Source organism: Mesocricetus auratus, unplaced genomic scaffold (assembly GCF_017639785.1).
Source record: "Mesocricetus auratus isolate SY011 unplaced genomic scaffold, BCM_Maur_2.0 Super-Scaffold_100004, whole genome shotgun sequence".
Taxonomy (NCBI): domain Eukaryota; kingdom Metazoa; phylum Chordata; class Mammalia; order Rodentia; family Cricetidae; genus Mesocricetus; species Mesocricetus auratus.
Window position 1 is genome coordinate 45,487,755 of NW_024429189.1, and position 14,724 is coordinate 45,502,478.

At 40.9% G+C, this 14,724-nt stretch overlaps 1 protein-coding gene across 19 annotated transcripts in view; it reads right to left on the reverse strand.

The window, feature by feature from the left end:
* Ttn (titin) overlaps positions 1-14,724 on the reverse strand; it is a 273,546-nt gene that overhangs the window by 205,489 nt on the left and 53,333 nt on the right. For 18 of the 19 annotated variants that reach the window (XM_040745671.1, XM_040745672.1, XM_040745669.1 and 15 more), the window contains one exon: positions 11,897-11,953. In XM_040745671.1, the coding sequence (XP_040601605.1) occupies positions 11,897-11,953 (57 nt within the window). Of the gene's footprint in view, positions 1-4,261; positions 10,835-11,896; positions 11,954-14,724 lie in introns of those variants that run through there. The other variant, XM_040745674.1, reaches the window with a different exon arrangement.

Here is a 14,724-nt window from a genome sequence, read left to right on the forward strand (position 1 = left end):
GTGTGCGAACAGCACCATCAATGGAAGGAAGTTCCCCAGTGCTCCCGGGAGTGGACACAATGGGTTGCAGCTTCTGGGCTCCTGTAGTCACCCCAGTACTCAGTTTACTGTTGTCAACATCATCCTCATAAGAAAGCTGCAGCTTTTCTTCTGTAATTAGAGCAGCTTTGGAAATGGCATCCTTGACAAAAGCTGCAATTTCCTGCTGGGAGTCAAAGGCCTGTTCTGAAGGGCTGCTTGCAGATGTTTCCAGAAAATCACTAGGCACTCCTAATGTGGACTCTGCTTGGCAGGAGGCATCGGTCACATCTGTGTCCTCCAGAAGCACGTGAAGTTCGGCGGCACAGGTGGACTCCCCCCACACATTCTCGGCTTTACAGACATACAGGCCACTGTCTCCCCTCTGGGGGTCATTGACAATAAAGGTTCCAGAGCCATCAGGATTGTGAATGATGGTGTAACAAACACTGGTATAAAGCAGCTTATTGTCTCTGAACCACAAAACAGCAGGGGCAGGCTCTCCATGCACCAGGTACTCAAAGACAGCAGGGGTCCCAGGAGCACAGCTGACTGGCTTTAACTCCTTGAAGAAGTAAGGAGGACAAGGCCCTTCAGACTTTCCCAGAGTGTTCTTCACTTCTGATTCCACATCTTTGCGCCTATCTCCTTTTGGAGTTATTTTTAGGTAGGCACTACACACCGCTTTCCCGTATTCATTACTGGCCATGCATGTGTACTCCCCCTCATCCTCACGTCTGGCGAACAGAATGATCAAGCTGTGGTTATCTCCATCAAAGACAAATTTGTAGTCAGCAGAAGGGGTTAGTAGCAGCCCATTAAAGAACCATTGGATTTTAGGCTTGGGGTAGCCAATGACAGTAACAGACAACTTAGCTACATCTTCAATGCTTATTTCGGCATCTGATATTTCTCTGATGAAAACGGGGGCACTCCCTTCCTGTCTGGAATCACACTGAGTGGAATGAGCTGCAGGCTCAGATGAAAGTTCAAGCGTCTCATTCTCATTACAGAAGTGGAGATCAGAACTATAGGTTTGAGATTCTTCCTTGGCAGACAGAATACTAGCAATCTCTGTGTGGAGAAAAGTCATTATGATGTTATGACACAATATTGTTTAACAATTAGTATAAGTCAAAGAATTAGACACCAATTACCGGCCTTCATCATTGGATCTGGACTGCAGTGAGATTAATTTATCAAAACAACACATTCCTAAATTTTCTTAGCCTATTACGGAAAATCAAGCAGCTATAACTACTGTATAAAAGCAACTTTCTGTCCAGTTCATCTTGTAGGGTTTACAAATGTGATGAGTCTAGATCTGGTTTGAAGAAATGCTAGTTAAATATTTATAAATCATAAATCTTGGATTATTTGCATCAACTTCTAAAAACACAGAATTTTTATGTATGATTTTCTTGAGTCTAATGATTGATTATTTTCAAAGAAAAATGTTTTAGCTATTACTTCTAAATGTATATCAACAACAACAATAAAAGCAGGTAATAGCCAGGCATAGTGATATACAACAGTAATCCCAGCACTTGGAAGGTTGAGGGAGGCAGGAGGATTTCCAGTTCAAAACTAGCCTGAGGTATTTCCTGTATCAGGCCACAGGTTTGATTCCAACTCCTGAAGGAATCATTGTTGTCTATTACTAGAAAACCGGGCCTCCCCTCATTCAAGTAACTAGTCAAAATACTTCAAGAAATGTTTCATAATAAGACATTAGTTGAGAAAACAGAGAAAGCAGAAGTAAGAGACAATGACTCCAATGTCAAAATGTTGGTGATAATTTATTGTTTAAGTCAGTTGTACAACATTATTGAATAGGGATGCCAAGTAACACATATTCTTTCAACAGTATCACAAGCAACGAAGTGAGAGACGTGTAGTTTAGCAAAAGGAAGTCAATTCTGAATTCAGTCTGCTAGGGAATGAGAACTTCCCTGTTACTCATAGTTTATTGTCTAAATGAAAAGCAATTTTATCATTTCATTAATCTATTTCCCTCACATTATGCTGAACAATGCCGTGTCTTAATTCCCTACTGGTATAGCATTTTAGTATTGGAAGATAGGCCTCAGGTCTGCAGGCTCTAAAACATTAGTAAAACTTGTCTGTAGCATGTAGAATTCTTACTAAGCTATTTGTGATTGTCCCTGATAAACCACTGATTGACTTCATACACTTACAACACTAAGGGTGGCCACTTAGCTTTTCATCTATGCTAGGTACATTAGCTTTCCCTTCTCTTAAACCCCCAAAATGCCTGCAAAGGGAATAGATGTGAATATAGTTAAAGTACCCTGAATTGGTAATATGTTAACATATTTTCAAAAATGCACAAACACAAATGCTGTAATTAAAATTGCCCCAGCTAGCAACATTTCATGACAACATCTAAATTCAACTCTGTGTAACACATGGAATTCTTTATCCAGTACCAGGGGTATTACTATCCCAGGCTTTAAAGCTGTGTGTCATTAAGTCAGAAATAGAAAGTTCTATTAAATTGCCATAAGTGTGGGGAAGGCTTGTTTTCTTCTTTCCGCTATTGTAATTCAACACACGTTCAGGTTCAGCATATCTGAGACTAATGGAATCATAATGAGAAAAATCAAAGCCTCCTTCCCTGATTTCATCTGCTTTTTCTGGGTTTTGGGTATGATTGTGCTTGTAATATGTGGGTAAGTGTGCTTGTTCATGTTGGCTATGACATGATTTCTAATTAATTAAACATACAGTATATAATTAATTGTAGAAGTAAAAAACCTGTTAAATCCCCTTGCTACAGAATTAGCTGTACCAGAATCAGCTTGACAGAGGTGGGGTATAGTATATCTAAATTATCATCAAAAGGTATTAGCCACTCTCTGGTTGAATCAAAAATCATTGTTACACAATTGCTTATCACTGGATGGTGGTCACTCAAAACAAACACATTTAAAAAATTTGGATGAGACCTATTTTGTATACATGCTTTTAATCTTTTGGTTTGGATGATGTGAAACAATTTCCATTGTGAGAATACCATCAACAGATGAAAGAAACATAATAAATATGGTAGCTATATGAGTTCTTATAGAAATTAAATCTGAAGTAAATGCTATATTTCTGATAATATTAATATGGCTAACACAATCATGGCCCTTAAATATTTCATGTGCAGGCCTCGAGTGCAGCTGTAGGCCATGATCGTAACTTAAGAATGGCTGGTGAGATTGGTTATCTCATTTTCTCTCTTCCATTGTTTTCTCATCTGTTGTAAGTCACCACCACTAGGTGACAAAGAAGCTTGCTGCTGACTATAACCTCTGAGGCCTTTTGATTGAATTCCGTATTTTTTAAGTAAGAAAACTGGCTTTTTTCACACTCACTCTGTCTTCTGTGCAAAGATCATGGTTCACATTGGTTCATATTTACAATATTAAAGTACTTATCAATTATTAAAATTGAAAAACAAAATTACAAAATTAAAATTCACTTTATAAACATAAATAACCTGCTGGAATCTGAAAGTTTATTAATCTCTAGTTAGTTTTAAAGATTAAAATTTATAGACAGTAAGAAAACTTAATATACTGATATATATGCACATATATATCCCTAAACAAAAATTACCATATTGTCTTAATTATAAGTGCCCCACCTTTCTTTTAATTTTAGAGATCCTGACACTTGTGTATCGTTAAGAATTTATATGTAGATTAATATTGTAATATCCCCATATTGATAATAAATTAATGCTGTACTTTCTCTTAATGCCCAATATGAGACAATAAAATATTTCCAAAAGTGGAAAGAGCATTATCTGTATGTTTGTCCTACAAGTGTTTAGAAAAGCCTTCAGAGACATTGGCCCCTCCAAATCCAGTAATAATGCAAATACTCAAGATAAATAGGAGTAATGAAAATATCTCTTAAAAACAAAATTCATCATCAAGATTGCAAATAAACAGATGATGAAGTTGGCTACCACGTGAGCAAAGCTGGTTTGGTTGCCTGCTTTGCCACCTTGCATCTGCGTAAGTCAACACAGGTCTGTCTGAACGCTAAGCGGCTTAGTGTTCAAAAAGGACTTAGGGGCAGAGAGAGCTTTCTCTTACCAGTTCACTTATGTGCTTATCCAATACGGTCACCTTTCATCCTACTTGGCATCTGCAGTTTACCTGCTAAAAGAGAATGCTGAAACACTCTGTGGAGGAGGGGGGTCACGAAAAAGTAGAAACACAAACAATTGGGTAGCCAAGGAGGTGTTTAATTGTGCTGGATGGATGACACACAATGTAACTGACACAGGTGATGGTTTCAGTGTTTAGAGTATTTACATGCATTACAAAGATGAGATTTCCACACAGAAAGACCATTATCTCCAGGGTTCTTCAGTGCCATGATCCAAGTACAGTGGATACATCTGGAAGGTTGCTAACCCATAGATACTGGTAGTGACTGAGGCCCCGAGAAATCCCATTTTAAGAGAGGGTGAGAAAGGCAGAGCTCCTAGCCACTCCTGAATTGTTCGTAGCTACACAGCTGTACTCTCCCCCATCACTTCCAATCAAGCCTGTTATGAACAGATTGTGGAACCCAATGCCTCTTTCCTCAGCACTGAACCTTGATCCCTGAACCAGTTCTCCATCTTTGTACCAAGAAACGGTGGGTCTTGGAGAACCACGAACTAAACACTGGAAATACGCTGCTGTCCCCAAGGGGGCATGACAATCAGAAATACCTTTGATAAACCTGGGAGGGCCTTCTACCACCTGGAATTCAAAAAAGCTGTCTGCATATTTGCTCCTTAAGACCAATTCCTCCTTCTGACTGCTTAAAGTCACTTTGCTTGTCCTTGTGACCGTAGCAGAGACTTGGGATTCTCCCATGGTGAGGAAGCCTCGGCAGATGGCCTCTCCTACACTATTCAGGGCTCTGCATCTGTATGTTGCACTATCAGAAGGGCTGATGTCTCGGATTTTAAGACTATGAATCCCTTTCTCCTGACTGATTACATACTTCGTGTTATCTGGCTCAATGCACATATACTCCTTATACCATCTGACTTCTGGAGTAGGGATGCCTATGACAGAACACTTGAACACAGCGTCAGAGTTTTCTGGAATTTTAAAATCGCAAATGGGTGTTATAAAGCGAGGAGGCATTTCAAATGCTTCTAAATCAATGTTGAAATCTGTGCCTTCTTTCCCTCTGGATTCCACACCGGGATCTACGAGGTTCAGTGGAAGGATATCTAAATTCACAATCATGCTTTTATGATCAGGTGTAAATTCAGGGACAGTGACTATTTTCACCTGCTTTTCAAACTCCTTCACGTCTTTGTCACTTAATTCCACTTCTAGGACAATTTCTTGAGGGGAAGGTGTTCTCGATGAGCTGGCATTTTCCAAGTCAAACTCCATGATGTGCTGGTGGGTTACTGGGGGTGGGAGAGCCACAGCTCTTTCTTCCTGGGGTATTATGACTACACTTGCAAAGCTTTTGGCCTCCCCTATGATGTTTACTGCATGGCACATGTACTCTCCCCCATCTCCTTTTTGAATGCTAGAAATTTCCAAGGAACACACATTGCCTACCCTTTCCATTTTAATTCTCTCATCTGGCTCCAGCAAAGATTTATTTCGATACCATTTCACATCAGGGACCGGAAGACCCTCAACTTCGATGATGAAGCCTAATGTTGTATTTTCATATATCTTCCTTTTGCTTAGGGGCTCAATAAAAGATGGAGGCATTTCGTTGTCTTTGGGTTCAATGGCTTCATTAGGTGTGCCAAAAGAATCTGAACGCCATATTTCGTAAGATGAACTCCTCTCTTCTGTAGGTGTATGGAACTGTTCATTTGGTGTGCTATCTTCCCTCTCTATTTTTGATAGGTTTGTGCTTACATTTCTAATATGGTTTGGTCCTCTAGTAGGAATAAAATCTCTCTCTAGAACCTTCCCTGGGGGTGTGGAGTATCTCTCCAGAGCCTCCCCTGGGGGAGTGGAGTATCTCTCCAGGGCCTCCCCTGGGGGAGTGGAGTATCTCTCCAGGGCCTCCCCTGGGGGAGTGGAGTATCTCTCCAGGGCCTCCCCTGGGGGAGTGGAGTATCTCTCTAGGGCCTCCCCTGGGGGAGTGGCGTATCTCTCTAGGGCCTCCCCTGGGGGAGTGGAATATCTCTCTAGGGCCTCCCCTGGGGGTGTGGCGTATCTCTCTAGGGCCTCCCCTGGGGGTGTGGCGTATCTTTCTGGTATTTCCCCTTCAGAAGGTGTGGAGTGTCTTTCCACATTTTCCTCTAAAGGAGTTGAGTATCTCTCAAGAGGCTCACCTCTTGCATCTGCTAGGGATTGCTCAGTTCCACCCGAAGCCTTAGAATATGAATCAGGAGACTTTGGAGATTCCAGCTGCTCTACTGATGATGGCGGGCTATAGAAGTGATCTAACTCGGATATCTCTTCACTGCTTGTACTTCCCACATCAATTGAAACATCAGACTCAGGAGAATAGGGCCGCCCTAGGGAGTCCTGCTTCTGGTTGTAATATTCATACACAGTGCTGAAAGTTACCTCTTCAACCTCCATTGAGGTGACTGACTCACTCTGGACAAGTTCTGCCTTGCGCTTGGTGTCTTTAACTTCAGGCACCTCATACTTTCCCACAGCAAGTAAGTACTGTGTTAGGGAGCTCTCAGAACCCCCCTCTTCAGTTGGTTGGGCCTCCTCCAATCTTGGAATACTTTCAGGAAAACACACTTCTATCCTTTCTCCTTCCACGGTGGAGAAAGAGCTTTCATTTTGATCATGAACTTCATGATAGGTTTCCTCTCTGGAGGCCTCAACTGTTTCACTTATCTGGTCATTTAGGCCCTGCTGTTCTCCAGTCAACAAGAATGGCAGGCACTGACACAGAGACAGCTGTCTGTGAGGCACATCTGCTCCCTGTATGTCCCCTCTGGGGTCTTCCAGAGTTCCATTGTATCCCTGAGTCACACCAAATGCTGGTCCCAAGGTGGAACTGTCTTCCATTTCATGAACCTCCAAAAGTTGTTCCTCACTGGCTGCGCTTTTCAACTCTGAGATGAAACTATGTCCGTTTCCTAGAGAACTGTTTTTCTCAGAAACATTAGCTTCTCCTGTGTCAGGAGGTGAAGTCTGAAATAAAGCCCAGGATTCACCATGCATCACTTCAGAAAAAGACTGAAGTGAGCGATTGGCTTCTAAAATTGCTGTGTTTTGTTCCTGCACACATTGAAAGCTTTGGAAAACAGGAATTTCTTCTTTGTGGTCTGTTTCCTGTTCGTTCTCAGTTTCTTGGCCCTGGGAAACCTTGTCTGTATCTTCTATGTGAGAATACATTTGCTTTAGATCAAAAACAATGACTTCAGGATTAACCATTTCTGAAGTATACTGTTGAATTTTTAAAGATCTTTTATCCTGTTGACCATTGGCTAAGTCTTGGGATATTATGCCTGCACTTTCTATCTGTGAGTGAAACTGCTTTAGGTCAAATATAACTGGTGCTTCTAGCTCACCCTTCTCTGAAACTATGGCTTGATCTTGAGGGAGCATTTCTTCTTGGTGTTCCCTCTCTTCTGTTTCAAATCCCTCAGAAGCTTGAAAGGAAAGCTGCCTCAAATCCATAACAATGTTAGATGAATCTGCTTCTGCATGTAAAGCATTTTCCTCTGCCAGATGCGTATTTACTCTCAGCTTGCTCAAGCCTGATTCTCTTTGCTTTACAGAAAACTCTAGATCATCCAGCTTCTTCTGTGGGGCACTAACAAATGATTTCTTGGTCCGTCTTTTTTCTAGAACTCCCCTTTCTGCACGCTGCAGCTTTTCAAATTCAATAATCTTATGCTTCACCTTTTTCCCTGGGTAGTACCTCTCTCCTCCAAGGGCTTCCTCGTAGGCAGTGACAGGCAAGGCTTTCATGTCCTGAACTGTGTCAGAAGTTCTCTTGGAGTGGATATTCAACACATAATCACTTGGAGAATGCCCTGGCACATTTCCCCATTCTGCTCCAAGGTTTCCAAAGTCATCTCCAACTTCTTTTCTAAAGCTAGCTTTGCTGAAATCATCACCGAATGGATAAATGTCATCCTCTGTACTGTGTGGCTGAGAGATTTTACTTACATGCTCCTCACCTTGGTATTGTAAGAATTCAGCTCTGTGAGGCTTATCACTATCTGTGGCTCTTGAAGTGCCCTGCATGGATTTGGACAGCTTTTCACTAGAAGTTGTACCATATACTTCATTTTTTTTGTCCACCTGCCCAACTGTTTCAAGACTTTGAAAATACTCCCTTACAGTATATTCTTTTATGTTTGATTGGGCAGCAGAAGGACCAACTAGATCATAAAAATGTGTCCTTGCAGATTCCTCCTGAACTTGTACTTGTTGCTTTTTAGAATATTGTGCAAAAGTTCCACTTACATTTTCCAATTGACTATATTCCCTGTAAGTGATGGGTTCTATGGTTAAATCTAGAATACTGTCTGCTACGCCTGAATCATTTTCAGCCACACATTCATAGCTTCCAGAATCTTGTGAGTTGACATCATAGATATATAATCTGTGGCTATAATTAACTTTTTCAACCTGAAACTTTTGGTTCTGCTGTATAAGAGCACCATTATGTAACCATGTGACTACAGGCTGAGGCTCTCCCAATATCGAGCATTCAAGCATTATAGAATCCCCTTCCCTACAGCTGGCATTCCGTGGCATTTCCTGGAATATTTTGGGTGGCTCATTAGTAATATCAGAGGAGAATATAAATTTGTGTTTTGGTGATTGGCTGGTTTGATCTCGAGGCGTTGCTTCAGGCTCTACCTCAAACAGTTCCCTGTATTCTTTGTCCTGTTCTGGGGTTGGGGTGGCTGCAGTTATCTGAATTTCTACAGGGAAGGAGAGTAACTCTGTGTCTGCAGAGGGGAGCTCAGGGGGTCGAGTTTTTAGCTGATAAAGATGTCCTTGCCCCTCTTGACTGAAAGATGGATGAGTACTTCTTGCCTGGTCAAACACCAAGGCCAGCTCTTCCTCTTCATCTGTGTAGTCGGGCCACACTGGGACCTTAGGAGGCTGGGAAGCATACCTTGCTTTTGCCTTCACTCTAAGCATACCAGATGCTTTTACTGTTCCATACTGGTTAAACAGCACACAGGTAACTGAGCCTCCATGTCGAGGCTGAACAGAAGGAAATGTTAATGTTGAGCAGTTCTCGAACGTATGAGTGGCAAAGCCTTGACTCCGTGGTATTGGCATCTCATTGTTGTACCATGTCACTATGGGCTGAGGGTACCCTTGAAAATGACATACAAATTTACAGCTATCACCCTCATAAACTTCTTGAGATTCAATATCCTGAAGAAATGAAGGTGGGCAACGTTGTGGATGCTTTTGAAAGTAATTTTCAAAAGATCTTGTTTTCTCCTCCTGCTCAGTTTTGAATTCTTCCACGTTCATGGGAGCAGGGGGTTGACTTCTCCAACCCTGCCGTGTTCCTCCTTCACTATCTACACGCGTATCCAAAGACTCACTGGAATATGGAGTGAGAACTCGAGACATCTTTTCAGGAACCTCACACATCTCCTCACTCTTATATTCATACATCTCCCGATTAGAGGTAAACGTTGATTCCCTGACCACAGAGCTGGTCACAGCCTCTTCAAACTGATCCCTTGCTTGCATGTTTTCACTTACTAGCTCATAAAAACAGCCTTTTGGAAGGCTTTCTTCTAGAAATGTCTCTTGGCTCAGGCTATATTCAGTCTGGAGAATTTCTTCATCACCAGTCGCTTGGATGCTTGGAGGAGGTTCTCTATTTTGATGTATTTGATTAGGAGGGGAGTATGGATTTTGGGTGATTCTCTCAACTGAGTTTTCAACGCGATCCCTGTCTTCGTCAAACTCACACACAAATCTACTCTTCACTTCCTCTCTAGAGAATGGGGCATCTCTAACAGCATCCTCATTTCTTGCAGTCTTTGAGTTTATTTCAGACGATGCATCTAAAAGAGATGACTTCTTTTTCTCCAAGAAGATTCTTCTAGCCTCCCGTAATCGCTGCAACTTCATTTTGGTCTCCTCGTCTAGGAAACTTTCACCTACATTAAGCCAACCTCTGATATCAGATTTACTTTCTGACCACTCATTGTCATCATATACATAGTCTGCTCTCCTGACAGGGCTCACTGTCCTAAAGTGTATTGTTCTCATCATTCCCATTTGTTCCACATCCTGCTTTTTGTTAAACGGGGAGCCAGTAAACCTCAGGTCAACCTTTATCCTCTCTTCTCTCCTTTCACCTAAAACCCCCATGCCTTCACAGCTCTGCTCTGTCCTTTTCAGAAATTCTAAGTATCTCTCATCTTGCCCTTTCTGGACAACATGCAATGATGCACTGGACTCAGCCGACCCCTCACTATTAACTGCCAAGAGCCTGTAACTTCCGGAATCTCGGCCTTGGACCCTCTTCACCTCTAAGCTGGAAGAATGTTGGTGTAAATCATTCTCAGTTCTTATAACCCGACGACGACCTGTTGGGATGGGTCTATTATTATGAAACCAAGTCATTTCTGGAGTTGGACAGGCAATCAGTCTGCATGTAAACACAACAGGTTCACCCTCTAAAACATATTGAAATGTGAGTTTTTGAGTAAAAGTAGGCTTGAAACATTCGGGCCAGGAGCTTGTGGATGACATTCTACTTGCGTATCTCCTAGCCATCAGGGAGTGGTGGGTGATGTCTTCAGAGTCAGAGAAGGCACTGCGCATGTCTCCTGCATGTTCAGCTTCTCCCTCAGAGAGTTCTTCTGCAAAGAAAATCAAATTACAGAGCATTTTACTATTTTCCATAGCACTTGAAAAAGTTGAAAATAAATGAAATTGTAAATAGGAAATGAAATAAAAGGCATGCTACAGAGTCTCACAAATCCATAAAAGAATCACTCACCATATTTGTTCGAATAAACGCAACACCGTGTTCAGTTTAAAAGATTCTGACATGAAAATCGTTCGTTGTCTGGTCTGGTTTCTTCAGACTGCTGAAATTTCCTCTTGAACAAGCAAAAGTGCATTTCAAAATAACATTTTCCTGTGTGCATTTGTTTTGAGGGCAGGACAACTTTGCTGTTTTGATGGCTAAGAGGAAAGTCTTACCTGACTTGCAGAGAGTAGAATAAACGCCCTTTCTGATCCTTTTGAATGTAGATTAGGTTATTAGATTTTTGAGAATTAACTATTTGAAAAATATATAGAACTATAATCACAGATGAAATAAAATGAGAAGGCGTTTATTCGAACTAATACAGCTATAGAGTCACAACATTATGCAAAGTAGAGCAGGCAAGGGCAACATGAGATGGCTGTCTGCAAGCCAGTATAAGAGACATGTCAATGTTAAAGTGATCTGTGTGCATGAGGTGTAGGCCAAGAATGGAAATGTAAGGCTGTCACACATCCTAAACAAAGTAGCATTTCTATTATAATTCATCCATGACATTGCATTCTGAAAATGACAGGTTAACGCCCATTGTTCAATTCAATTCACCATGATTTTGGAAACAAACTTCTACTTCATGATTCCATGCATTAAAGTGACAACTGTTCATGGTACACACTTTTCAAGATGGCTGCAAACATGAATCTGAAAGTTTCAATACAAGATTTAAAATTACCATCCAACAAATTACTGTGAAATGCACATAACCATCAGCATTCTAAACCAGGCATGCGACATAGTAATATATACTCAAGGAGATATATTTGTACATCTATGCCATATTCTCAATAATACTAAGAGAAATAAAGTAGGCCAAGGATTCTACCAATCCTCCAGAATCTCTACTTTAATCTCACATTGATCATAACAATACCTTTCATCTCCATTTCAATCTGCTGTCCAATCCTCTCATGTAAAATGGATTCAGGGGCTAAAGTAGAAAAACAACAGGAAATTTTGGTGAGTAACTGCATATAGTTTGTGACCAGTTCATGTTTTATGTGATAAACACTGTCCTTCTGTTATAAAAAGAGAAAACACACTCCGCCAAAGTACCCATGCCAAATGAATCGATGAGCTGATGTATCAAAAGTTGACAGAGTAGGGACCCAATGCCCCATGCCTTTACATGCACTCAGAAAAGCAACTCAAAAGCTAAAGGAATATCCTCCTTGTAATGCCCTACTGACTACATACTTGCTGAGAGACAAAACCACATTTATTAGGAACATGCACTTGCTTGTTTGCCACTCTTAGTTTTTTTTTTCAGCAGAATCAAGTGTTTTTTTTTTTTACTAGCAAATGGTTCCTTGATTTGAGCTACCTCTCAATCTTGAAATTGTACAGAGTCCAATTATACATTGCCAGTGAACAAAGACTCCTCAAGTCTAAATTGCTTTTATTATACAAGGAGAAGGTATAGCTTTGCAGCACTATGGCCTCTGGGACAACTTCCAGAATGAGGGCTGGTAGCCTGGGATACATGTTCTTCAATTCATGTAGCACTGTGACAGATGCTACAAAGGCTCTTTTCTTTCTTTCTTTCCTTCCTTCCTTCCTTCCTTCCTTCCTTCCTTCCTTCCTTCCTTCCTTCCTTCCTTCCTCTCTCCCTTCCCTTCCTTCCTTTTTTTTGCATGTCCTTGTGATCTGTGGCATGATATAAATGACAAACCCAATGCAATGATTTTTTTAATTTCATAGGTTGGTTTAGTTTGTAACTCCTTTGAGTTTAACACTTTCAGTGTCTGAGCAAAGAGTAACTTGTATAACTACTCTGCTTCATGATTCTTTTGCTAGTCAAAAATAAAGTTAGGGTAAGGCATACATTAGCTGTGCTTGGAAGTATACAACTCATGCTGAAAGTCAAGAAGGCAGACTGTCATGATGATGAGAAGAAAAGCTTGTTAGGCTCTAAAGTAACATTTGATGTAACTATTTTATTGTGCACTTATGACCATATTCAAACAGACTAACAAGCTGGTTATATTCCTGTTTGATCTTGGTGGGCATCCATGTAGCTTATCTAAATGTATTAGATCCAAATAAAAGAGGCACATATAAATACTGGCTTTATGTTAAATAATCAGATGCTTGTACTCAATCCTCCATTCTTCAAACACACAAAAAAAAGCATCTTATCTTCAATTCCTTTATTAGTACAAGAAATGCTGCCTGGGTTTCAAAATCTTCTCTTGCTTCAGTAACATTTTAATAACATAATCAAATAGAGCTGAGCACACAAGAATTCCTGGGACAAAAGTATCCAGGTCAATCCACTACTCTATTGAGATGATGCTCGGCACTGTACATTTTAGACACTATCTGAAAGATCTATATTTGCCCCCTTCCGTAACACAGCCAACTCCCAACTGCACGATGTGGCAAAACTATCACTGCTGTCACCTACACAGCTCGAAGACAGAACCTCTGTACAGTCATTCTGTACAAATTACTGTGCTAGCCAAAGCTGCAGTTGAACCAAGAGCCAGTTCTCTAAACAGAGCAACTTCATTCACTTAGATGTTTTGACTGTTATGGAGAGAGAGCCGGTGATTGCCATGGAACAAAAATCTCATATTCAGAAAAGAATCTCCTCTTGGTGAGCGGGGCTGCAGATGTATTAAGTGAACGAATGAGACTGATCTTTGAACTGGCCAGAAGGATGGCTGCAATTCAGTGCAGAGAGAGCTGTACTCAAGACAAACCTTGACTGCTATCACTGTAGCCATCAGTCATTTGATAAGGATCAGGGAGGAACTTCCCACAACCCCCAAGGATGCCTGACCTCTGTCCACTGGCCCCTTTCCATGTGACCAAGTATGTCCTCGCCTATAGACACATAACACCAGCTCCAGGCACTTCAAATACAACATTCTCATTCTATTTGTGTCCAAAAGGCAACGTTACAGGTAAGAGGGAAAAATTATGCTTGTCCCAGACAAATTTTTCTTTGCTCTTTGAGACACAATAGAGATTCAAGAACAATAATAGTTAAAATAATGACATTTCCATGAGAAAAACTGCTATAATTTCAAGAGAATGTAAGGCTGTAAAAACAGTATCATTTATAGAAAAATTATCTACAGACCATTAATTGTAGTCTGAATAGAACCTTATTATTTTCAATATCCAATTTTCTATTTTCATGGCTTCTTCTATAAACCTAGAACCTCCAGGCCTGAAAAGAAATGACAAAGGCTGCTTTATGGTAAACTCACTTATCATTAATGATAATTTACCGAACTCTCACTGAGGAATCAATCAAATTGGAATTCAGCTCAGTGTCAGATACAATGATAATTACCCAAGGAGTGCTTGGCAACTACAATATTTTAGCCTTCTCAGGTGTATTTTTTTAAGGCTTGTCTTTGGTAAAGATTAGATGACGAAACACTTATGAAACAACTGGATTTCCTGATCTGAGATTTCACACTGAATCTGGATTAGAAAGTTAAATTCTCCTACAAGTTTGGCCAGTGACTTGGTCTACTTTCTTTGGGTGTTTGCAGGTAAGAGGCTAGAGATGGGTTAAGGAACATATTCACTGACTTGGTTCGGTTGCACAGAAAGCTTCAGAAAGTGATGGGGATGGAGTGAAGCAAGCCATACAAGCCGTCACGTGGCCACCTTCCCCACCTAGTACTGCTCAGGCCATCTTTCCACGGCCATTGTGCACCGCCCAGCTCTACTGTCCTTGCTCTG